Genomic DNA, 17,148 nt, shown 5'->3' with positions numbered 1-17,148 from the left:
GCTTCACAATCTAAACACTATATTCCATAGCTAATGTTTTTGTACATTTTGATGTAGACTTAAGGGCAAATGTTTGACAGATTCATCAATGTACTTTCAGTCTGGGTTTTATACCTCCTTCAATAGGTTATTTGAAGTTGGCATATTTCCTCACTGTAACAGGTTACAATTAAACTCTTGAATTTGTTGATCTACATTGATAATTGGAAATCCCTGCAGTAGAATTTACAGTAAATACCTACCAGATGAATGCTTACCTTTAAGCATTTTAGAGTTGGTTTTATGCAGTTTCTGTTTGAAGTGGGATGTTAGGGATTGGTATGATCTGGTTAAGTCCTTTGGTTTATCATTAAATGTTATTTTCCACAGATACAATGGCTGTACCTCCATCATATGCAGACCTTGGCAAATCAGCCAGAGATATTTTCAACAAGGGCTATGGTAAATATTTCTACACCCATTCTGTTTTTAATACATAGATTGCACATTATTTGAGCTTGTTTCATCATTGTCAATTAGATTATCGAAGAATGCCTTTCAGGTAGCACACTGCTACTGCTCCAGCTCCTTATCTCTGGTTATCACCTGTAATCTATTCTCTGCTCCTTTACAAATGCTTAATCCTTGTATATTTAGAATTTTTTTCCGATTACTCATTTTGAATTTTCCCCCATCTTCTTCTTTCTGTTTCTCAACTGCCAATTTGTATAACCAATGAAATATTTTTCATACATTCTTGAAGCCATTTGTGATTTTTGGGATTGATCTTGTTCATTTAAAAACTAAGCTTGTGTTTCTTCAGCTCTTTGCTTAGCATGAGCCGATCTTCAGTTGACTCTTTCCCTTTCACTGTGTGACAGACTTGAGGTGACTTTTTATTTCAAAAGTAGCTCAACTCTCAATAGATGACTATTTGCTTCTCTGAAATCAGATGAATCAGAATCAGGTTTAATATCACCTGTCATATAGTAGTGTCCAGAAGTCTAACATACATTTATATAGCTAGAGTGCCTCAGACATTTGCACAGTACAGTTGTAATTTCATGTATTGCACTGTACTGTTGGGACAAATATCATGACGTGTGTCTCTGTTAAGGGCTGAGAGTGGAAAGGGGGCAAGGAGAGGGAAATTATGGTTGGAGAAAGGGGAAGAGAGAGGGGAGGGACCAGGAAACACCAGAAAGACATTCTGTAATCAGTAAACCAATTGTTTGGAATCAAATGACCTTGCCTGGTGTCTCAGGACTGGGTGGGTCTCCACCTGTGCCACCCAGCACTCTTTCTTTACCACCTGTCCCACACCCCTTCCATGGCACTCCCACCTTTGCCATTCCCAATATCCTTTGTTCCCACCAAATCTACAAGTTCACTCTCTGCTCAGTGTTGATAAATATATGTAAAGAGGGTTTCTTCTTTTTTGTTAACTAGCAGGAATGCTAATTTACTGATAACGAGAATGGTATTCCTTTGTAAATCAAATGGGGATTAATGTTCTTTCTTCTGAGTCTGTAAGCTTTTGTTGACCGGCTTTTGGGCAGATCAGCGCGAGGGGGTCGAGAGAGAGGACGCAATGCTCTAAGCTGGGCGAGGATCGGACCCCAAAGGGGGGTCCGAGACCGGGAGATTCTCCGAGGAGGGGAGGGGGATGAAGCTAGATGTGCTTGGTTGACCACTCGGAGGGTCCTGAGCTGTTTGGAGAGTCCGAGGAGTTTGAAGGGTCCTGAGCTGCGAGTCGAGGAGTTCGGAGGGGATCGAATGGTGGCCAGAAGACTTCAGTAATTGAGCTCCAATGGTTGTGCACGAAGTGGTTTGGACTTTGATAAGTTTGGCGCCTTTTCTTTAATTTTCTCTTCATATATACTGTATCGTTATTAATCACTTAGTTATAGTAACCTTTATAAATTGTACTCATTTAATCGCATATGGTCTACTGTCTGTTTTTGGGCGAGGCGGGGACATCACACAGCATCCACACCAGCTGATTACCCAGTTAGGGGGCCGAAGGCTGCTCCCCCTAGACGAGAACGAGCTGAGCGAGCCTGAGGCGACCCATGGGGTTACATATAGTAAAAGACTTTTTCACAGTATTGTATGTCTTGAAATTTGTTGTTTTGTGGCAGTAGTACATTGCAATATAAAGTAACAAAAACTATAAATTATTTATTACATTAAATTAATAGTGCAAAAAAGGGATAAAATACAAAATTACTGAGGTGGTGTTCATGGGTTCATTGTCCATTCTGTTGGTGGAGGGGAAGAAGCTACTCCTGAAACGTGTATGTTCAGACTCCTGTATCACCTCTTTGATGTTGCATTGAGAAGAGGGCATGTCTTGCGTGAAGGGGGTCCTTCATGATGGGTGCCACCTTTTGAAGATGTCCTGTATGCTGGGGAGACTTGTATCTATGATGGAGCTGGATGAGTTTACAACTTTGGGCAGGTTTTTGTGATCCTGTGGAGTCTCTTGTAAACGACCAATCTCAAGCCTTAATTATGGAATGTGTGTTTTGGTTTCCAAGGAAAAACGGAACATTGACTTGCATGAATGCTATACTGTTACTCAGTCACAAACAAGTGAGGATGTTGTTGCATTTGAGAAAAGTAAGACTGATAGACATGCCCTATGCACAATGAATATTTTTGTATTATTATTTTCTGTTGTGTAGAAATGATAAACAGCTTGTGATGGGAGTTTGGAAATGAAGTGATTTCATTTTACCTAGAGTCCAGCTCTGTGCCTGTACTGTGATTAGATATCCAACAGATTTAAGTACTTTTGTTTGGGTTGGTCAGGTTTGCAGTTGTAGGTTTTGACTTAGGGTTTGTAGCATCTCTTCATCTTTACTGGGTTCGCGTTTGAGATTACTGCATTTGCCACTAATCTTATTTTCACTTTGAAACACTTGGCTATCCCAATTCCAAATGGCAGGATTACCCTTGGAATGGACAGTTCACCAGCTGGCTGTTGGGATATTTAGGTTCACCAGAAAGGCAGTATGTTGTGATGTTTGTACTATGTGTAGCCTGCTTATGCAACAGTGATTCTTCAGTTATAATAGAGCAACTGTTGGCTACTTCCATGCAGACTAAGTACCAACTGTACATGATGTCTAGTGCACACAGAATAACACTCTTGCTAAATCAGCCTTTGAATGTTATGTCAAATCAAAATCAGGTTTATTATCGCAAACATGTTGTGAATTTGTTTTGCAATGTTTTCCAGTACGACAAAAATTTCAAAGTTACAAAAAGCATGCAAAAGAGGAATAATGAGGTAGTGTTTATGGACCATTCAAGAATCTGATGGGGAAGAAGCAGTTCCTAAAACATTGAGTGTAGGTCTTCAGACTTGTGTACTTCCTTCCCAAGAGAGGGCATGAACTGGATGGATGCCACCTCTTGAAAATGTACTGGATGGTGTAAAGGGTTGTGCCAACGATGCAAATTTGGAGCCTCCATACCAGGTTGTGATGCAACTGGTCAGAATGCACTCCACCTCACCCAAGAGTCTCATTTGTGACATACCAAGTATCCTCATGCAATGAAGTAGAGCTGCTGGCATGACACAGTCAAGAAGGCAGCAATTACTTAGGGCTACAATAGAAGCTGCTGTCTCTATGTTGATGCCCAGGTGCTTGAAGTTGCTCACCCTTTCCATCACTGACTTTGTGATGAAGACTGGTTTATTCTCCTGACTTCCCTTTCCTGAAGTCTGCAGACATTTCCTTGCTCTTGCTGACATTGAGCACAAGGTTGTTGTGTTGCCATTCAACCACCCAATCAATCTCACTCCTGCACATGTCCTCATTGTGATCTGAGGTTCTGCCAATTGTGATGACAATGAATTTTTAGATGGAATTTGAGCTGTCTCTGGTCACACAGTAATGAGTGTAGAGACAGAGCAGTGGGCTAAGCTTGCATCCTTTTGGAGCACCTTTGTTGATTGTCAGCAAGGAGGAGATGTTATTTAATGAAGTTGATCCATTTGCAAAGGGAGGTACAGAGGCCCAGGATATGAAGCTTGGTGATTAGTACTGAGTGGATGAAAGCTTTGAAAGTTGAGCTGTAATTGATGAACAGTAGCATGACATGGGTATTGCTGTTGTCCAGGTGGTCAAAGATCAAGTACAGAGCCAGTGAAATTGTGTCTGTTGTAGACCTGTTGTGGCAGGAAAATTAGACCATAATAAGACATAGGAGTAGAATTGGACCATTCAGCCCAATAAGTCTGCTCCACCATTACATTATGGCTGATTTATTATCCCTCTCAACCCCATTCTCTGGCCTTCTCCCATAACCTTTGATACCTTTACTAATTAAGAACCTGTCAACCTTTGCTTTAAATATACCTAATGACTTGGGCTCCACAGCTTCTTGTGGCAATGAATTCCACAGATTCATCACACTCTGGCTAAAGAAATACGTCCTCATCACTATTCTAAAGAGAAGTCATATTCTTATTGTGTGCCCTCTGGTCCTAGACTTCCAAACTATAGGAAACATCCTTTCCACATCCATACCTTCTGGGCCTTTCAAGGGGCAGCAGGTCGAGGTCTTTGGTCAGGCAGGAGTTAATTCTAGTCATGACCGCCGTCTCGAGAATGTTCTGGTGAATCAGTTAATGGCTCTTGATTTTATAGACCTAAAATGGAGTCACAGGAGGCTCCCCATCAAATCTTAAGACTTGTTTTCCTTTCAGCCTTTTCTGATGAATATAACATTTGTTATTTCTCATATTCATTAAAACATTTGTTTTTTGACAGTGTATGTTGCTCTCACTAAAGTCACTTCATATCTCAGACGCTATTTCCCTGTTAAGTATTTTCACATTTAGATGCCATTAACAAGGATGGATTTTAATCACAAATTCAAATTGATTCTTTATTCTTCATGAATGTGAAGGCCTGTCTGATTGTCTGTTCCTGTATCCTAGGTTTCGGTTTGGTAAAACTCGAAGTGAAAACCAAGTCACAGAGTGGAGTGGTGAGCTCACTTGTTCCAGTTTACTCACGTCCTCATAATGTTTGTGTTTATAGGCAACAATATACATTATGTTTCCTGGTGTAACAGTGCGCCTGAATCAATTTCAGAGTTGCTGTTTGGCAGAATGTGACAGCTTTTATTCACATTGCTGGCAGGTTTAGAACACTGGTGGTAATGTTGAAATAAGGTGTATGGGAAACGTTATATGCTCATAAAGTTTAGTTCCCGGTGTTGGCTGGTGGGTATCTTTCAAGAAATGTTTAAGGTAATTGGTTGTCCATGGAAAAATTAATTGGGGGTTTAACCTGTTTATTGTCTCTTGTCCCTCAACTGTAGCCTTTGTGAGGAGCAATGGTGAGATGCGAATTTGATTGTTCAAAAGTGACTGGCCTATTCCAATACAATGTGTCAGCAGAAACTTCTCCCACCTTCTTTCACCTCCTCTGACAGGGAGTTTCCTTGCCACTATTGGTCCTTATTACAACTGGGAGCGTGGGTCATTCCTGAATCTTGTAGACACCTTTACTAAAGTTGTATAATATTTTGAGTTGAGTACATTGCAAAATGTGGTCTGTCTATAACATAAATAGTATTTATGCACAATTTACTGCTTAATCATGATGCCCAAGTATGAATATTTAAAGCTCGCAGTACAAACTGGTAAATCCATAGTAGATGTTCAGAATATCTTCCTGCTTTCTTTTACCTTGTGTAACATCATTGTAATGGGAAGTACATGCTACGTGAAAAACATTTATTTAGGACGCCCACCAGACTGAGATTTTATACAGTAGGAATAATATAGCAGGGTGGATAGGCCTTTCAGCCCAACTGATCCATGCTGGCCACTGCATCCTCCTTGCTTACCCATTGCTCCTCATTACCCATGTTTTGAACATGACCCTCCAAGCCTTTCCTCACAATGTACCTATCCAGATGCCTTTTAAATGTTGCAACTGTACCCATCTCTACTACTTCCACTGGTTCACTACTGTTCACCTCTGGGAAGTCTATGATAGCCTTACCAAGGTAACCAAATCCATATTTCTAAATTTTACCCAAATGGCACCTCAGGAATATCCGCAAGCACTATTGTAAGATCCTCCCTTATCAAAAATGCAACACCCCTCCACCATTGGTACATTAAGATGCCAGTTCTCCTCTCTCTCAGCAATGATTCTGTTATAGCCTCAATATCTCAGTCCCTAGCGTAAATCCATATCTTCTTCATCTGCTTTGCCCATTAAGCTCTGTGCAGTGAAATAGAATCAGTTTTAAGCAGTGGACCTGTCTGCTCTTTTACTGTAAACTTTCCTATCCAGATTGCAAGGCCTACACTATGCACTGTGAGTGCTTGAGACTTGATAGTGAAGGAGAAAACTGGCTGCAGTTGAGACGCCAGTTGCTACATGTACTCCTGTATCCTCAATGGCTGTGTTCCACTGCCCACCCAGCTTAATAGACAATAGGTGCAGAAGTAGACCATTCGGCCCCTCAAATCTAGTTCAAAACTTCCTTGGTGGTAAAATAGATTTCTCAGGTAGGATATTGGATCCAATTTGTTTACAGTGCGACCCCAGGTTGCCTTCACCCCAGGAGAGATCCAGATTATCCAAGAATCTGAATCCCTGCCCGAGGAACAGCTCCACAGTGACACGTTGATCTGGCTAGTCTTTCGGTTCCTAGACTCATTAGCATGTGCCACCAGCGGTAATCTGGAGATCACTACTGGGTCCTGCATTTTGCCTAACTCCCTATACTCATTCTGCAGGATCTCATCTCTTGTCCTACCTGTATCATTTATGTCACTGCAATGATCTCTGACTGTTCACCTTCTCTCTTGAATATTCAGTTGCTGCTCAGAGATGTCCTTTATATCTGGAAGGCATCTTACCATCCTGGGGTGTCAACTGCGGCCACAGTATCTCTTCAACTATCAAGTCTTAATCACTTACTCTGCACCCTTTCTCTCAGAGTCTCAGTGCCAGAAACCTGATTACTGCCACTTACTACCCCCTGAAAGAACATCCCCCTGAACAGTATCCAAAGAGGTAACCCAGTTAGTGAGGGGAATGACCACAGAAATATGTACTGGATTCCTATACCTTAAGTTTCTTAGTAGTCACCAGTCTATCTGAGGCCTGTACCTTAACCTTAGGCATGTAACACCTTCACTATCATTGAGCACATCTATATGGAGTGCTGTTGCAGAAAAACAGCATCCATGATCAAGGACCCCCCCCCCCCACCACCACCACCACCCAGGACATGCTCGCTTCTCTCTGCTGCCATCAGGAGGGAAGTACAGAAGCCTCAGGACCTACACCACCAGGTTCAGGAACAGTTACCCTTTAACCATTAGGCTCTTGAACCAAAGGGGATAACTTCATTCAACTTCACTTGCCCCATCACCAAACTGTTCCCACAACCTGTGGACTCACTTTCAAGGATGTTTCATCTCATGTTCTTGATATTTATTGCTTATTTATTATTATTTTCTCTCTTTGCATTTGTACAGTTGGTTTCCTTTTGCTCACTGTCTTGTTGGGTGTGGTCTAACGTGTTTCTTTGTATTTGCTGTGAATGCTCGCAAGAAAATTAATCTTGGGAGTTGTACATGGTGACATATGTGTACTTTGATAATTTACTTTGAACTTTGACCACCCCACTAAAAGTCATTTATGAAGCCCTTTTCATATGCTCTTGGGACCTTCCAGATCCAGCTCCTTGACCTAGTTTGTAAGGAGCTGGTCCCGCGGACATAGCCATCTAGGAGACTGCGGGGTTCCCCGACTTCCCACATCTAATCCTGCCAACAATAAATCAAGGACCAAAGGTAAACAATAAATCAAAACCTTACCTGTGCTTTCTCACTGAAACCTTCAAAGAGCTGCTCTCACTTCTCATACCAGGGCCAATTATTCTGCCTCCGGAGCTGAAGCCTCGAATCTCCTATCTTACACTGGCCCATTGTCACACTGGCTGCTTATGCTTCACCCCAACTTCTTTTTTTATTGGCTGCTGTTAATTAAAGTTCTAGTTCAAAGTAAATTTATTAAAGTGTTTCTATGTCTCCATACATCACCCTAATTTCATTCTCTTGCGGGCATTCTCAGTAAATAAAAGAAACACTATGGAATTAATGAAAGACTGCACCCAACAGTACGGACAGGCAGCCAATGTGCACAAGACAACAAACTGATGAATATTCCTTGAAAGTGAGTCCATACATTTTGGTAACTTAACTCAGCGTTGGGGTAGTGTAGTTATCCCTGATGGTTGAGGGGTAATAACTGTTCCTGAGTCAGGTGATGTGAGTCCTGAGGCTACTATCCCTTCTTCCTGACGGCAGCAACAGGAAGAGAGCTTATTCGCCAATCAGTTATCAATTAACAAAGTGCAGATGTGGCTGTCATACCCTCAGGCATAAGGGTACCTTGGGATCTGACATAATGCAGGTACAAGATTGCCTTTTGTGGCTGTGTAGAAACTTGTAATTAACTGACTTGTCTTTCCAGATTGTTGCCTGATTAGCCTCTGTTAATCGAGCCCAGAGTAACATTTATTCATTCCCAGGAAGCTTAATGCAGTCATGCTCTTATCTTTCCTGATGCTGAACTGTTTTCAGGTTGGAAATATGTTTAGCAGAGTTTGACAAAATCCTGAAATTCAACTATAACTTCTGTGCATCAATGGTTGTGCTAAACTTGCTAATTGATTAAATGTTATTTAAATTACTGAAGGGTTGTAGCAGGAGCGAATCTGAAACCAGGATTTTTTATTTATTTTTTCAGTTTTGAACTGGGTTCTGTGACTTTTTTTGTATGAATTTTGTACCAAGCATTTAATTTTTTGAATCATCTGATTTGATCCTTAAATTATAATAAGCACTGAAATATAAATCTATCCCTAGGATAATGCCAGTTTTAAAAGCTTTAACGGCATATTACTGTTGGAGGTGCTCTGTTCCTCTACAGAATTGTAATACACATTTCATAAATACCATGGGCTGTCATCCTGTCATTGTAGCAGTCCTACTGAACTGGATAGCCAAACCTGGATTGGTTCTTCAGAATCCACTAGTTAACTTTATGTGTATTTACCAGCATCATCGAGTGCTAATTGTTATTATTTCTGTCCTCAACAAAACAAAACAGGAATTCACAACTTCTGGATCATCAAACACTGAAAGCGGCAAAGTCTCTGGAAGCTTGGAAACCAAGTATAAATGGTCTGAATATGGTCTGACGTTCACAGAGAAATGGAACACTGACAACACTCTGGGCACAGAAATTGCAATTGAAGACCAGGTAATAGTTGTTTTAGTTTAACATAGAAACATAGAAAACATACAGCACAATACAGGCCCTTTGGCCCACTAAGCTGTGCCGAGTATATCCTAACCTTAGAAATTACCTAGGGTTACTCATAGCCCTCTATTTTTGTAAGCTCCATGTACCTATCCAAGAGTCTCTTAAAAGACCCTATCATATCTGCCTCCACCACTGTTGTTGGCAGCCCATTCCATGCGCTCACCACTCTGCGTTTTTTAAAAAAAAACTTACCCCTTGACATCCCTGTACCGACTTCCGAGCACTTTGAAACTGTGCCCTCTCTTGCTAGCCATTTCAGCCCTGGGGAAAAAGCCTCTGACTATCCACATGATCAATGTTTCTCATCTTATACACCTCTATCAGGTCACCTCTCATCCTTCATCACTCCAAGGAGAAAAGGCCAAGTTCACTCAGCCTATTCTCATAAGGCATGTTCCCCAATCCAGGCAACATCCTTGTAAATCTCCTCTGCACCCTTTCTGTGGTTTCCACATCCTTCCTGTAGTGAGGCAACCAGAACTGAGCACAGTATTCCAAGTGGGGTCTGACCAGGGTCCTATATAGCTGTACATTACCTCTTGGCTCCTAAACAGTCCCACGATTGATGAAGGCCAATGCAGCTTTCTTAACTACAGAGTCGACCTGTGCAGCTCAGACCACAAGATTTGGTTTCTTTGTTTTCGTAATTATCCTTGTGATATTACATAACATATTTTGGCTCCATTTATACCGGAGTAGTGACTTCAATGTTGGGTTGTGCACTGAAACCTGTTTTTACTTTGCCAGCTTGCCAAAGGTCTGAAGTTGACATTTGACACCACCTTCTCGCCTAACACTGGGTAATGCCAGCACTGAACGATATTGCAGTATTTTTATTGTCCTTTGGTATGGAAAGGGTGCTAAACTTTCCCCTTTTGCCTCTTCAGCAAAAAGAGTGGCAGGGTGAAGACTGCCTACAAGCGAGAGTATATCAACCTGGGCTGTGATGTAGACTTTGACTTTGCAGGCCCCGCCATCCACGCCTCGGCAGTAGCTGGTTACGAGGGTTGGCTTGCTGGTTACCAAATGTCTTTTGACACGGCTAAATCAAAACTGACCAAAAACAACTTTGCAGTAGGTTACAAAACAGGCGACTTCCAGTTACACACCAATGTGTAAGTTGTAAACACAAGATTCTGCTGTTTCTGGAAATCCAGAGCAACACACACAAAATTCTGGAGGAACTCAGCATGTTAGGTAGAATCTATGGAAATGAAGAAAGTTTCAATGTTTTGCACCTAGACCCTTCTTCAGGATCTGAAGAAATTATTTGGCCCAAAATTGCCTGGTTATTCATTTCCATAGATGTTGAGTTCCTCTAGCACTTTGTGTGTGTGTTAATGTTTTAAGTTGTGTTAATGATATAATGATTACCTTAAGACATTTGGAGTTTTTTAAACTTGTGTAGGTAATTATTTCTATTTTAATTAAGTATTTATATTGCTGAATGATCTTGTTTTGTAAAGTTTCTTCTTTTGAGTTTTGCATGAAATAGTTAATGAAGCTGGTTACTTGAACCTGCAGGAATGATGGTGCTGAATTTGGAGGCTCCATCTACCAGAAAGTGAGTGATAATCTGGAAACGGCAGTGAACCTCGCCTGGACGGCAGGCAACAACAGTACTCGCTTTGGCATTGCTGCTAAATACCAGCTTGACCCCACGGCTTCTGTTTCTGTGAATATGCTTTTCTTGTTCTCTTACCTTGAATTTTTAGTGTAATTAAAATTTTTTGCCTTTCTAATGTTGACTGATTTTTGTTTTAGGCAAAGGTGGACAATTCCAGCCTAATTGGAATTGGGTACAGCCAGGTTCTTAGGCCAGGTAAGTCTCCATTTCCTTGAGTTATTTTCAGGCTGCTGTGATAAGTAGTTAAATGAGGTCTAAGTTGTCAATCTGTATAATGGTTTACATGGGAAATCCAGTCTGTTGTAGCCAGAGCACCTTCACTGTCTACAACAAGCAAATTTCCCAGTGTCCAACCAATTTAATTCCACTACCCATTTCCATTCCAGCTTGTTGGTCCATGGCTTCCACTACTGCCATGATGAGACCACTGTCAGGATGCAGGATCAAAACCTCATTCTGTCTGGATAGCCTCGAACCTGGCAGCATGAGTAAATATTTCTTCACTTTCAGTAATTTCTCATCCCCCCCCCTCCCCTCTTCCATTTACCATTATGGCTACCCCTTTCCTCTTCTCTTATCTGCCATTCAGCACCTTCTGGTGCCCCTTCATCCATGGTCCACTCCTTTTCTATCAGATTCTTCCTGCAGCCTTTTACTACTTCCACCTACCACCTCCCAGCTTTTTATTTCATCGTCTCCTCCTTATTCTGTCTTCTTCCCCATTCCTTTCCAGTCCTGATGAAGGGTCTTGGCCTGAAGCATAAATGCTGCCTGAACTGCTAAGTTCCTCCAGCATTTTGTGTGTAAAATGATTGGAATGGGATTCCCATGGGGTTCAGTGAAATTTCCCCACCTTTCAACTGATTTCCGACTAAAATTGCTGGTTGTAGAAATATTCAGCTCACTCCACTCCCCTTTCTTGTCAATATATGATAAAAGCCAAACCAAGAAATGAGTGGCAGCTCACGAGACCCATAACCATAAAATACTGGAGCAGTATTAGGCGATTCAGCTTATCGAATGCTCTGCCATTCCATCATGGCTGATTTATCCCTTTCAACCCCATTCTCCTGCTTTCTTCCTGTAACCTTTGACATCCTGACTAAACAGGAACATGTTAACCTCCACTTTAAGTATACTCAATGACTCTGCCACCCACCCGTGGCAATGAATTTCACTGCACAGATTCACTACCGTCTGCCTAAAGAAATTCCTCCATCTCTGTTCTAAACATACATACTTTATTGTTTCCAAAGGAAATTGATGTCCCTCAAGGCTGAGGCTGTGCCCTCTGGTCTGAGAGTCACCCACTATAGGAAACATGAAACATCCACTCTAGACCTTTCAAGTAAAGAATGGCATCAAATCAATAGAAAAATGTGACGTAGGATTGGAAAATGCTGAATCCTTGTGGGTTGAGCTAAGAAACTGCAAGTGTAAAAGGACCCTAATGGCAGTAATATACAGGCCTCCCAACAGTAGCTGGGATGTGAACCATAGATTACAACAGGAAATGGAAAAGGCATGTGGAAAGGGAAATGATATGGTAGTCATGGGAGATTTTAACATGAAGATCAATTGGGAAAATCAGGTTGGTAATGGATCTCAAGAGTGAGTTTGTTGAATGCCCACGCGATGGCTTTTTAGAGCAGTTTGTTGTTGAGCCTTTGAGGCCATCAGCTACACTGGATTAGGTGTTATGCAATGAAGCAGAGGTGATTTGGGAGCTTAAGGTAAAAGAACCCCTAGGAGGCAGGGATCACAATATGATTGAATTTGACTTGAAATTTGAAGAAAAAGTAAAATCTTAATAGCAGTATTTCAGTGGATTAAAGGAAATTACAGTGATATGAAAGAGGAGCTGTCCAAAGTAAATCGGAAGGAGATGCTGGCAGGGATGACAGCAGAGCAGCAATTGCTTGAGTTTCTGGGAAAAATGAGGAAGGTGCAGGATAGATGTATTCCAAAAACAAAGAAATACACAAATGGCAAAATAGTAGAGCTATGGCTGACCAGGGAAGTCAAAACTAATGTAAAAGCAAAAATTCGCAGGAAGATAGAGGATTGGGAAGCTTTTAAAAACCTACAGAGAGCAACTAAAATAATCATTAGGAGGGAAAAGATGAAATATGAAAGCAAGCTAGGAAACATCACAGTGGATTGTAAGAGTTTCTTCAAGTATGTTTTTTAAAAAAAAAAAATGAGATGAGAGCAGATACAGAGCTACTACGAAATGAGGCTGGAGAAATAATAACAGGGGCAAGGAGAAGGCAGATGACCTAATTAAGTATTTTTCATCAGTCTTCACTGTGGATGACTCTCAATGTGCCAGATGTTGAAGGGTGTGAGGCAAGAAAAGTGAGTGCAGTTACTATTACAAGTAAGTGCTCAAAAGCTGAAAGACCTAAGGGAACTGCACCCTAGGGTTCTGAAAGAGGTTACAATTACAAGGGAGAAGGTACACAAGAAGCTGAAAGACCCAAGGGTACATAAGTAACCCAGACCAGGTGAACTGCACCCTAGGGTTCTGAACTAGGTAGCAGGAGAGATTGTGGGGGCATTAGTAGTAATCTTTCAAAAATCATTGGACTCTGGCAAATGTCATTTCACTCTTTAAGAATGAGGAAGGCAGCAGAAAATATAGACTAGTTATACTGACCTCAGTGGCTGTGAAGATGCTGGAGTCAATTGTTAAAGATGAGGATATGGAGTACTTATTAACACAGGAGAAGGTAGGACAAAATCAGCATGGTTTCCTTTAGGGAAGATCCTGCCTGACTAACCTGTTGGAATTCTTTGAGGAGATTTAAAAAGTGGATACTGTATATTTAGACTTTCAGAAGGCCTTTGACAAGGTGCCACTATGAGGCTGTTTACCAAGTTAACAGCCCATGGTATTACAAGAAAGTTATTGGTATGGTTAGGGCATTGACTGATTGGTAGGAGACAGTGACTGGGAATAAAAATTATCCTTTTCTGGCTGGCTGCAAGTGACTAGTGGTGTTCTGCAAGGGTCAGTGTTGGGACTACTTGTTTTTATGCTGTATATAAATGATTTAGTTGATAGAATAGATGACTTTGTTGCCAAGTTGGTAGATGATACAAAGATTGGAAGGGCAGGTAGTGTAGAGGAAACAGGAAAGCTGCAGAGGCTTGGATTAGGAGAATAGACAAGAGAGTGGCAGATGAATTCACTGTTGGAAAATGCATGGTCATGCACTTTGGTAGTAGAAGTAGATGTGAAGACTATTTTCTAAACAGAGAGAAAATCCAGAAATCTGGCTTGTACAGAACACCCTAAAGGTTAACTTTTTGGTTGAGCCGGTGGTATGGAAGGCAGATACAATGTTATTGTTCATTTCAAGAGGTCTTGAATACAAGAGCAGGGATGTTCTGCTGAGGCTTTATGAGGCCTTACCTTGAGTATTGTGAACAGTTTTGGGGTCCTTGTCTGAGAAAAGATGTGCTGGCATTGGAGGAGGTTCACGAGGATGTTTCCAGAAATGAAAGCGTTATCATACGAGGAACGTTTAGCGCTGGGTCTGTACTCAGTGCACTTTAGAAGGATGGGGGGCGGGGTGAGGATCTCACTGAAACCTTTTGAATGTTGAACAGCCGAGACAGAGTAGATGTTAGAAGGGGCGTTTACTATGATAGGGGAGTCTAGGTTTAAGAAGTCACAGCCTCAGGATAAAAGGGTGTCCATTTGAAAGAGATGCGGAGTAATTTCTTTAGCCAGTGGGTGGTGAAGTTATTACTACAGGTATGCTGTGACCAGGTCATTGGGTGTATTTAAGGCAGAGATTGGTAGATTCTTGATTGGACATGGCTTTAAAAGTTACGGGGAGAAGGCCTCAGGGTGGTCTGGAGGGGTGGGGTGAAAGGATTCAGCTATGATTGAATAGCAGAGTAGACTTGATGGGCCAAATGGCCTAATTCTGCTCCTATATCTTATCATCTTATCAGCAGAAAATGTATTGATTGAATGCTTCTCGATGCTTTTTAGTTGTTTTAATTCTTTAAGCTAAATAAGGTTAAATAAAAAGACAACGGTGGTCTGTGGGAATGGAGGTTCTAAATTACAGTACCCATGGGTATTCACTGTCAATGAATATCTGTGCTGACAATCTTGTTTGTCCAGTGACCTCCACCTGAAGGGATGGGCACTATTCTGTGCTGACTTCTACCTTGCTGGTGGTTACCTAGTTGCACTCTGAGGATGATTGGTTTTGAATATCAATGTGGGCTGTTCCCAATTGCCTTATTCCCGTCTATTAAAGTGGAAGGAATGCTGAAGGGAGGCTTCGGGTTGTAGCTGATTGTACAGATAAATAGGCTCTTCCAGCCCAGTAACATACCTATTTAACCCTAGCCTAAACATGGGGCAATTTACAATGACCAGGTATGCCTTTGGGGTGTGGGAGGAAACCAGAGGGCACGGAGGAAACCTGTGCACTGGGTTTTACTGGTCTGCTTATTTTATGCAGGTGGCTACGTCTTGTCCTGCCGGAACTTTTGTCAGTAGATTTCAACACAGGGATGTTAACACAGCACTGATATTTTTAATTGTTGACTTGTTGATTTCAGGGATAAAACTCAACCTGTGCAGCCTGATTGATGGGAAGGGCTTCAATGCTGGTGGTCACAAACTTGGCCTGGGTCTTGAATTGGAAGCTTAAGAGGAGAACCACCAATGGAAAGGGATATCAGAAGAACACCACGTTTGGCCGTGAAATGTAATTCCAACTTGAGCAACAGGCTTTTCCGGAAAGAAAGGTTCAAATCAGCCACATACCTGTATTTTTAGTACTTTACTATGTCATTTGTTCTTTAGTGTGAAATTGGTTCTCTAGAAGGTGATAAAGAAGTCATAGATCACTCGTAATTTAAGATGTATTTAACTGTTAATACACCAATCTAAATAATGAAAAAGCCTATATAAAGGAAGTCGTGAGTGCATGTTTCCTGATTAATGTCCACTTTGAGACGTTGTGCTATGTCAGTTCAGCTGTGACTGGATAAAATGAAATTATCCAAATTGTTCTTAAAACATTTTATGGATTCTGTGTATAGCAAAATTCAAACTATTTTCGGTATCCCAAATCCATACAGTTGATGCTGAATGATAATTAAAAAAATCAAATCCAGTGAGTTGTTTCTCCCTCTTACTCTTTTGTATATACTGTTTGAATCTGCTACCTTATTCTTTGGAGGGCACAGTTGGTCACCTGCTGCACATTTTTGTGGCTCTGAAAGATGTCGGGCTCTTTCTGAACTGAGCTCATGTCTTCAGCAAACACGAGGAAATCTGCAGATGCTGGAAATTCAAACAACACACACAAAATGCTGGTGGAACACAGCAGGCCAGGCAGCATCTAGAAGGAGAAGCACTGTCGATGTTTTGGGCCAAGACCCTTCGTCAGGACTGTCCTGATGAAGGGTCTTGGCCCGAAACGTTGACAGTGCTTCTCCTTATAGATGCTGCCTGGCCTGCTGTGTTCCACCAGCATTTTGTGTGTGTTGTCACGTCTTCAGCTTTTGCTCGTCTATGTGGATGAAGAAACTGCAAAATTTTGCAAATCCTTGTCCCAAGGGAAATGTTTGTAAAAATAAAACCATGGAACAAACTCATAAATTGATGCTAGCTGCAGCAACATTGTGTGACTGTGAGCCCAGGCTTGTGCTGGCATTTGGGGAACAGCAGAATGGTACCCAAGCTCTAAAATTGCCTTTAAAGTAAGGTTTACATTTTACTTTCCACTATTCTGTTTAAAATGTTACTCACTGCAGAGTCAAAGTTTACATGCAACATCATCATTTAATGTGAAGGGTTTGCATTAATTGGTAAAATACTAGAAATTATATTTCAAATAAAATATAGCCAGGATGCTTGTAACCACAAATTAATGAAGGTGCCAAGTAGTTTGTTACTTCATTTAATTCCAGAGGTTGGTGAATGTTTGAGCTTTGTTGTGAAAATGGGTGCAGGCTCACCCAGGCACTGCATCACTGAGGGAGGTTGCTGGGTGGTATATGAGTGCTTACAATGTCAACTAACATTTTACTAAGATTTTCATTATTACTTTGCCATTGATCTTTTTCTGGAATTACACAAAGATTTTGTTATTTCATGTCAGCTATTGATAGAAGTTGGGCCCTCTCACT

The 17,148-nt window shown here is 41.3% G+C and overlaps 1 protein-coding gene across 1 annotated transcript; it reads left to right on the top strand.

The window, feature by feature from the left end:
• Window positions 1–369: 369 nt before the first annotated feature.
• On the top strand, window positions 370–16,130 carry LOC132379174 (voltage-dependent anion-selective channel protein 2). The gene is made up of 8 exons (XM_059946833.1): window positions 370–441; window positions 4,934–4,983; window positions 9,141–9,293; window positions 10,104–10,156; window positions 10,244–10,471; window positions 10,881–11,031; window positions 11,121–11,178; window positions 15,571–16,130. The coding sequence occupies exons 1-8, from the start codon at window positions 375–377 to the stop codon at window positions 15,660–15,662; spliced, it is 852 nt and encodes a 283-aa protein (XP_059802816.1). The 5' UTR covers window positions 370–374; the 3' UTR covers window positions 15,663–16,130.
• Window positions 16,131–17,148: the final 1,018 nt, after the last annotated feature.

Source organism: Hypanus sabinus, chromosome 21, assembly GCF_030144855.1.
Source record: "Hypanus sabinus isolate sHypSab1 chromosome 21, sHypSab1.hap1, whole genome shotgun sequence".
Lineage (NCBI taxonomy): Eukaryota > Metazoa > Chordata > Chondrichthyes > Myliobatiformes > Dasyatidae > Hypanus > Hypanus sabinus.
Note: the sequence above shows the minus strand (reverse complement) of the source record. Positions and strands in the feature narration are given on the sequence as shown.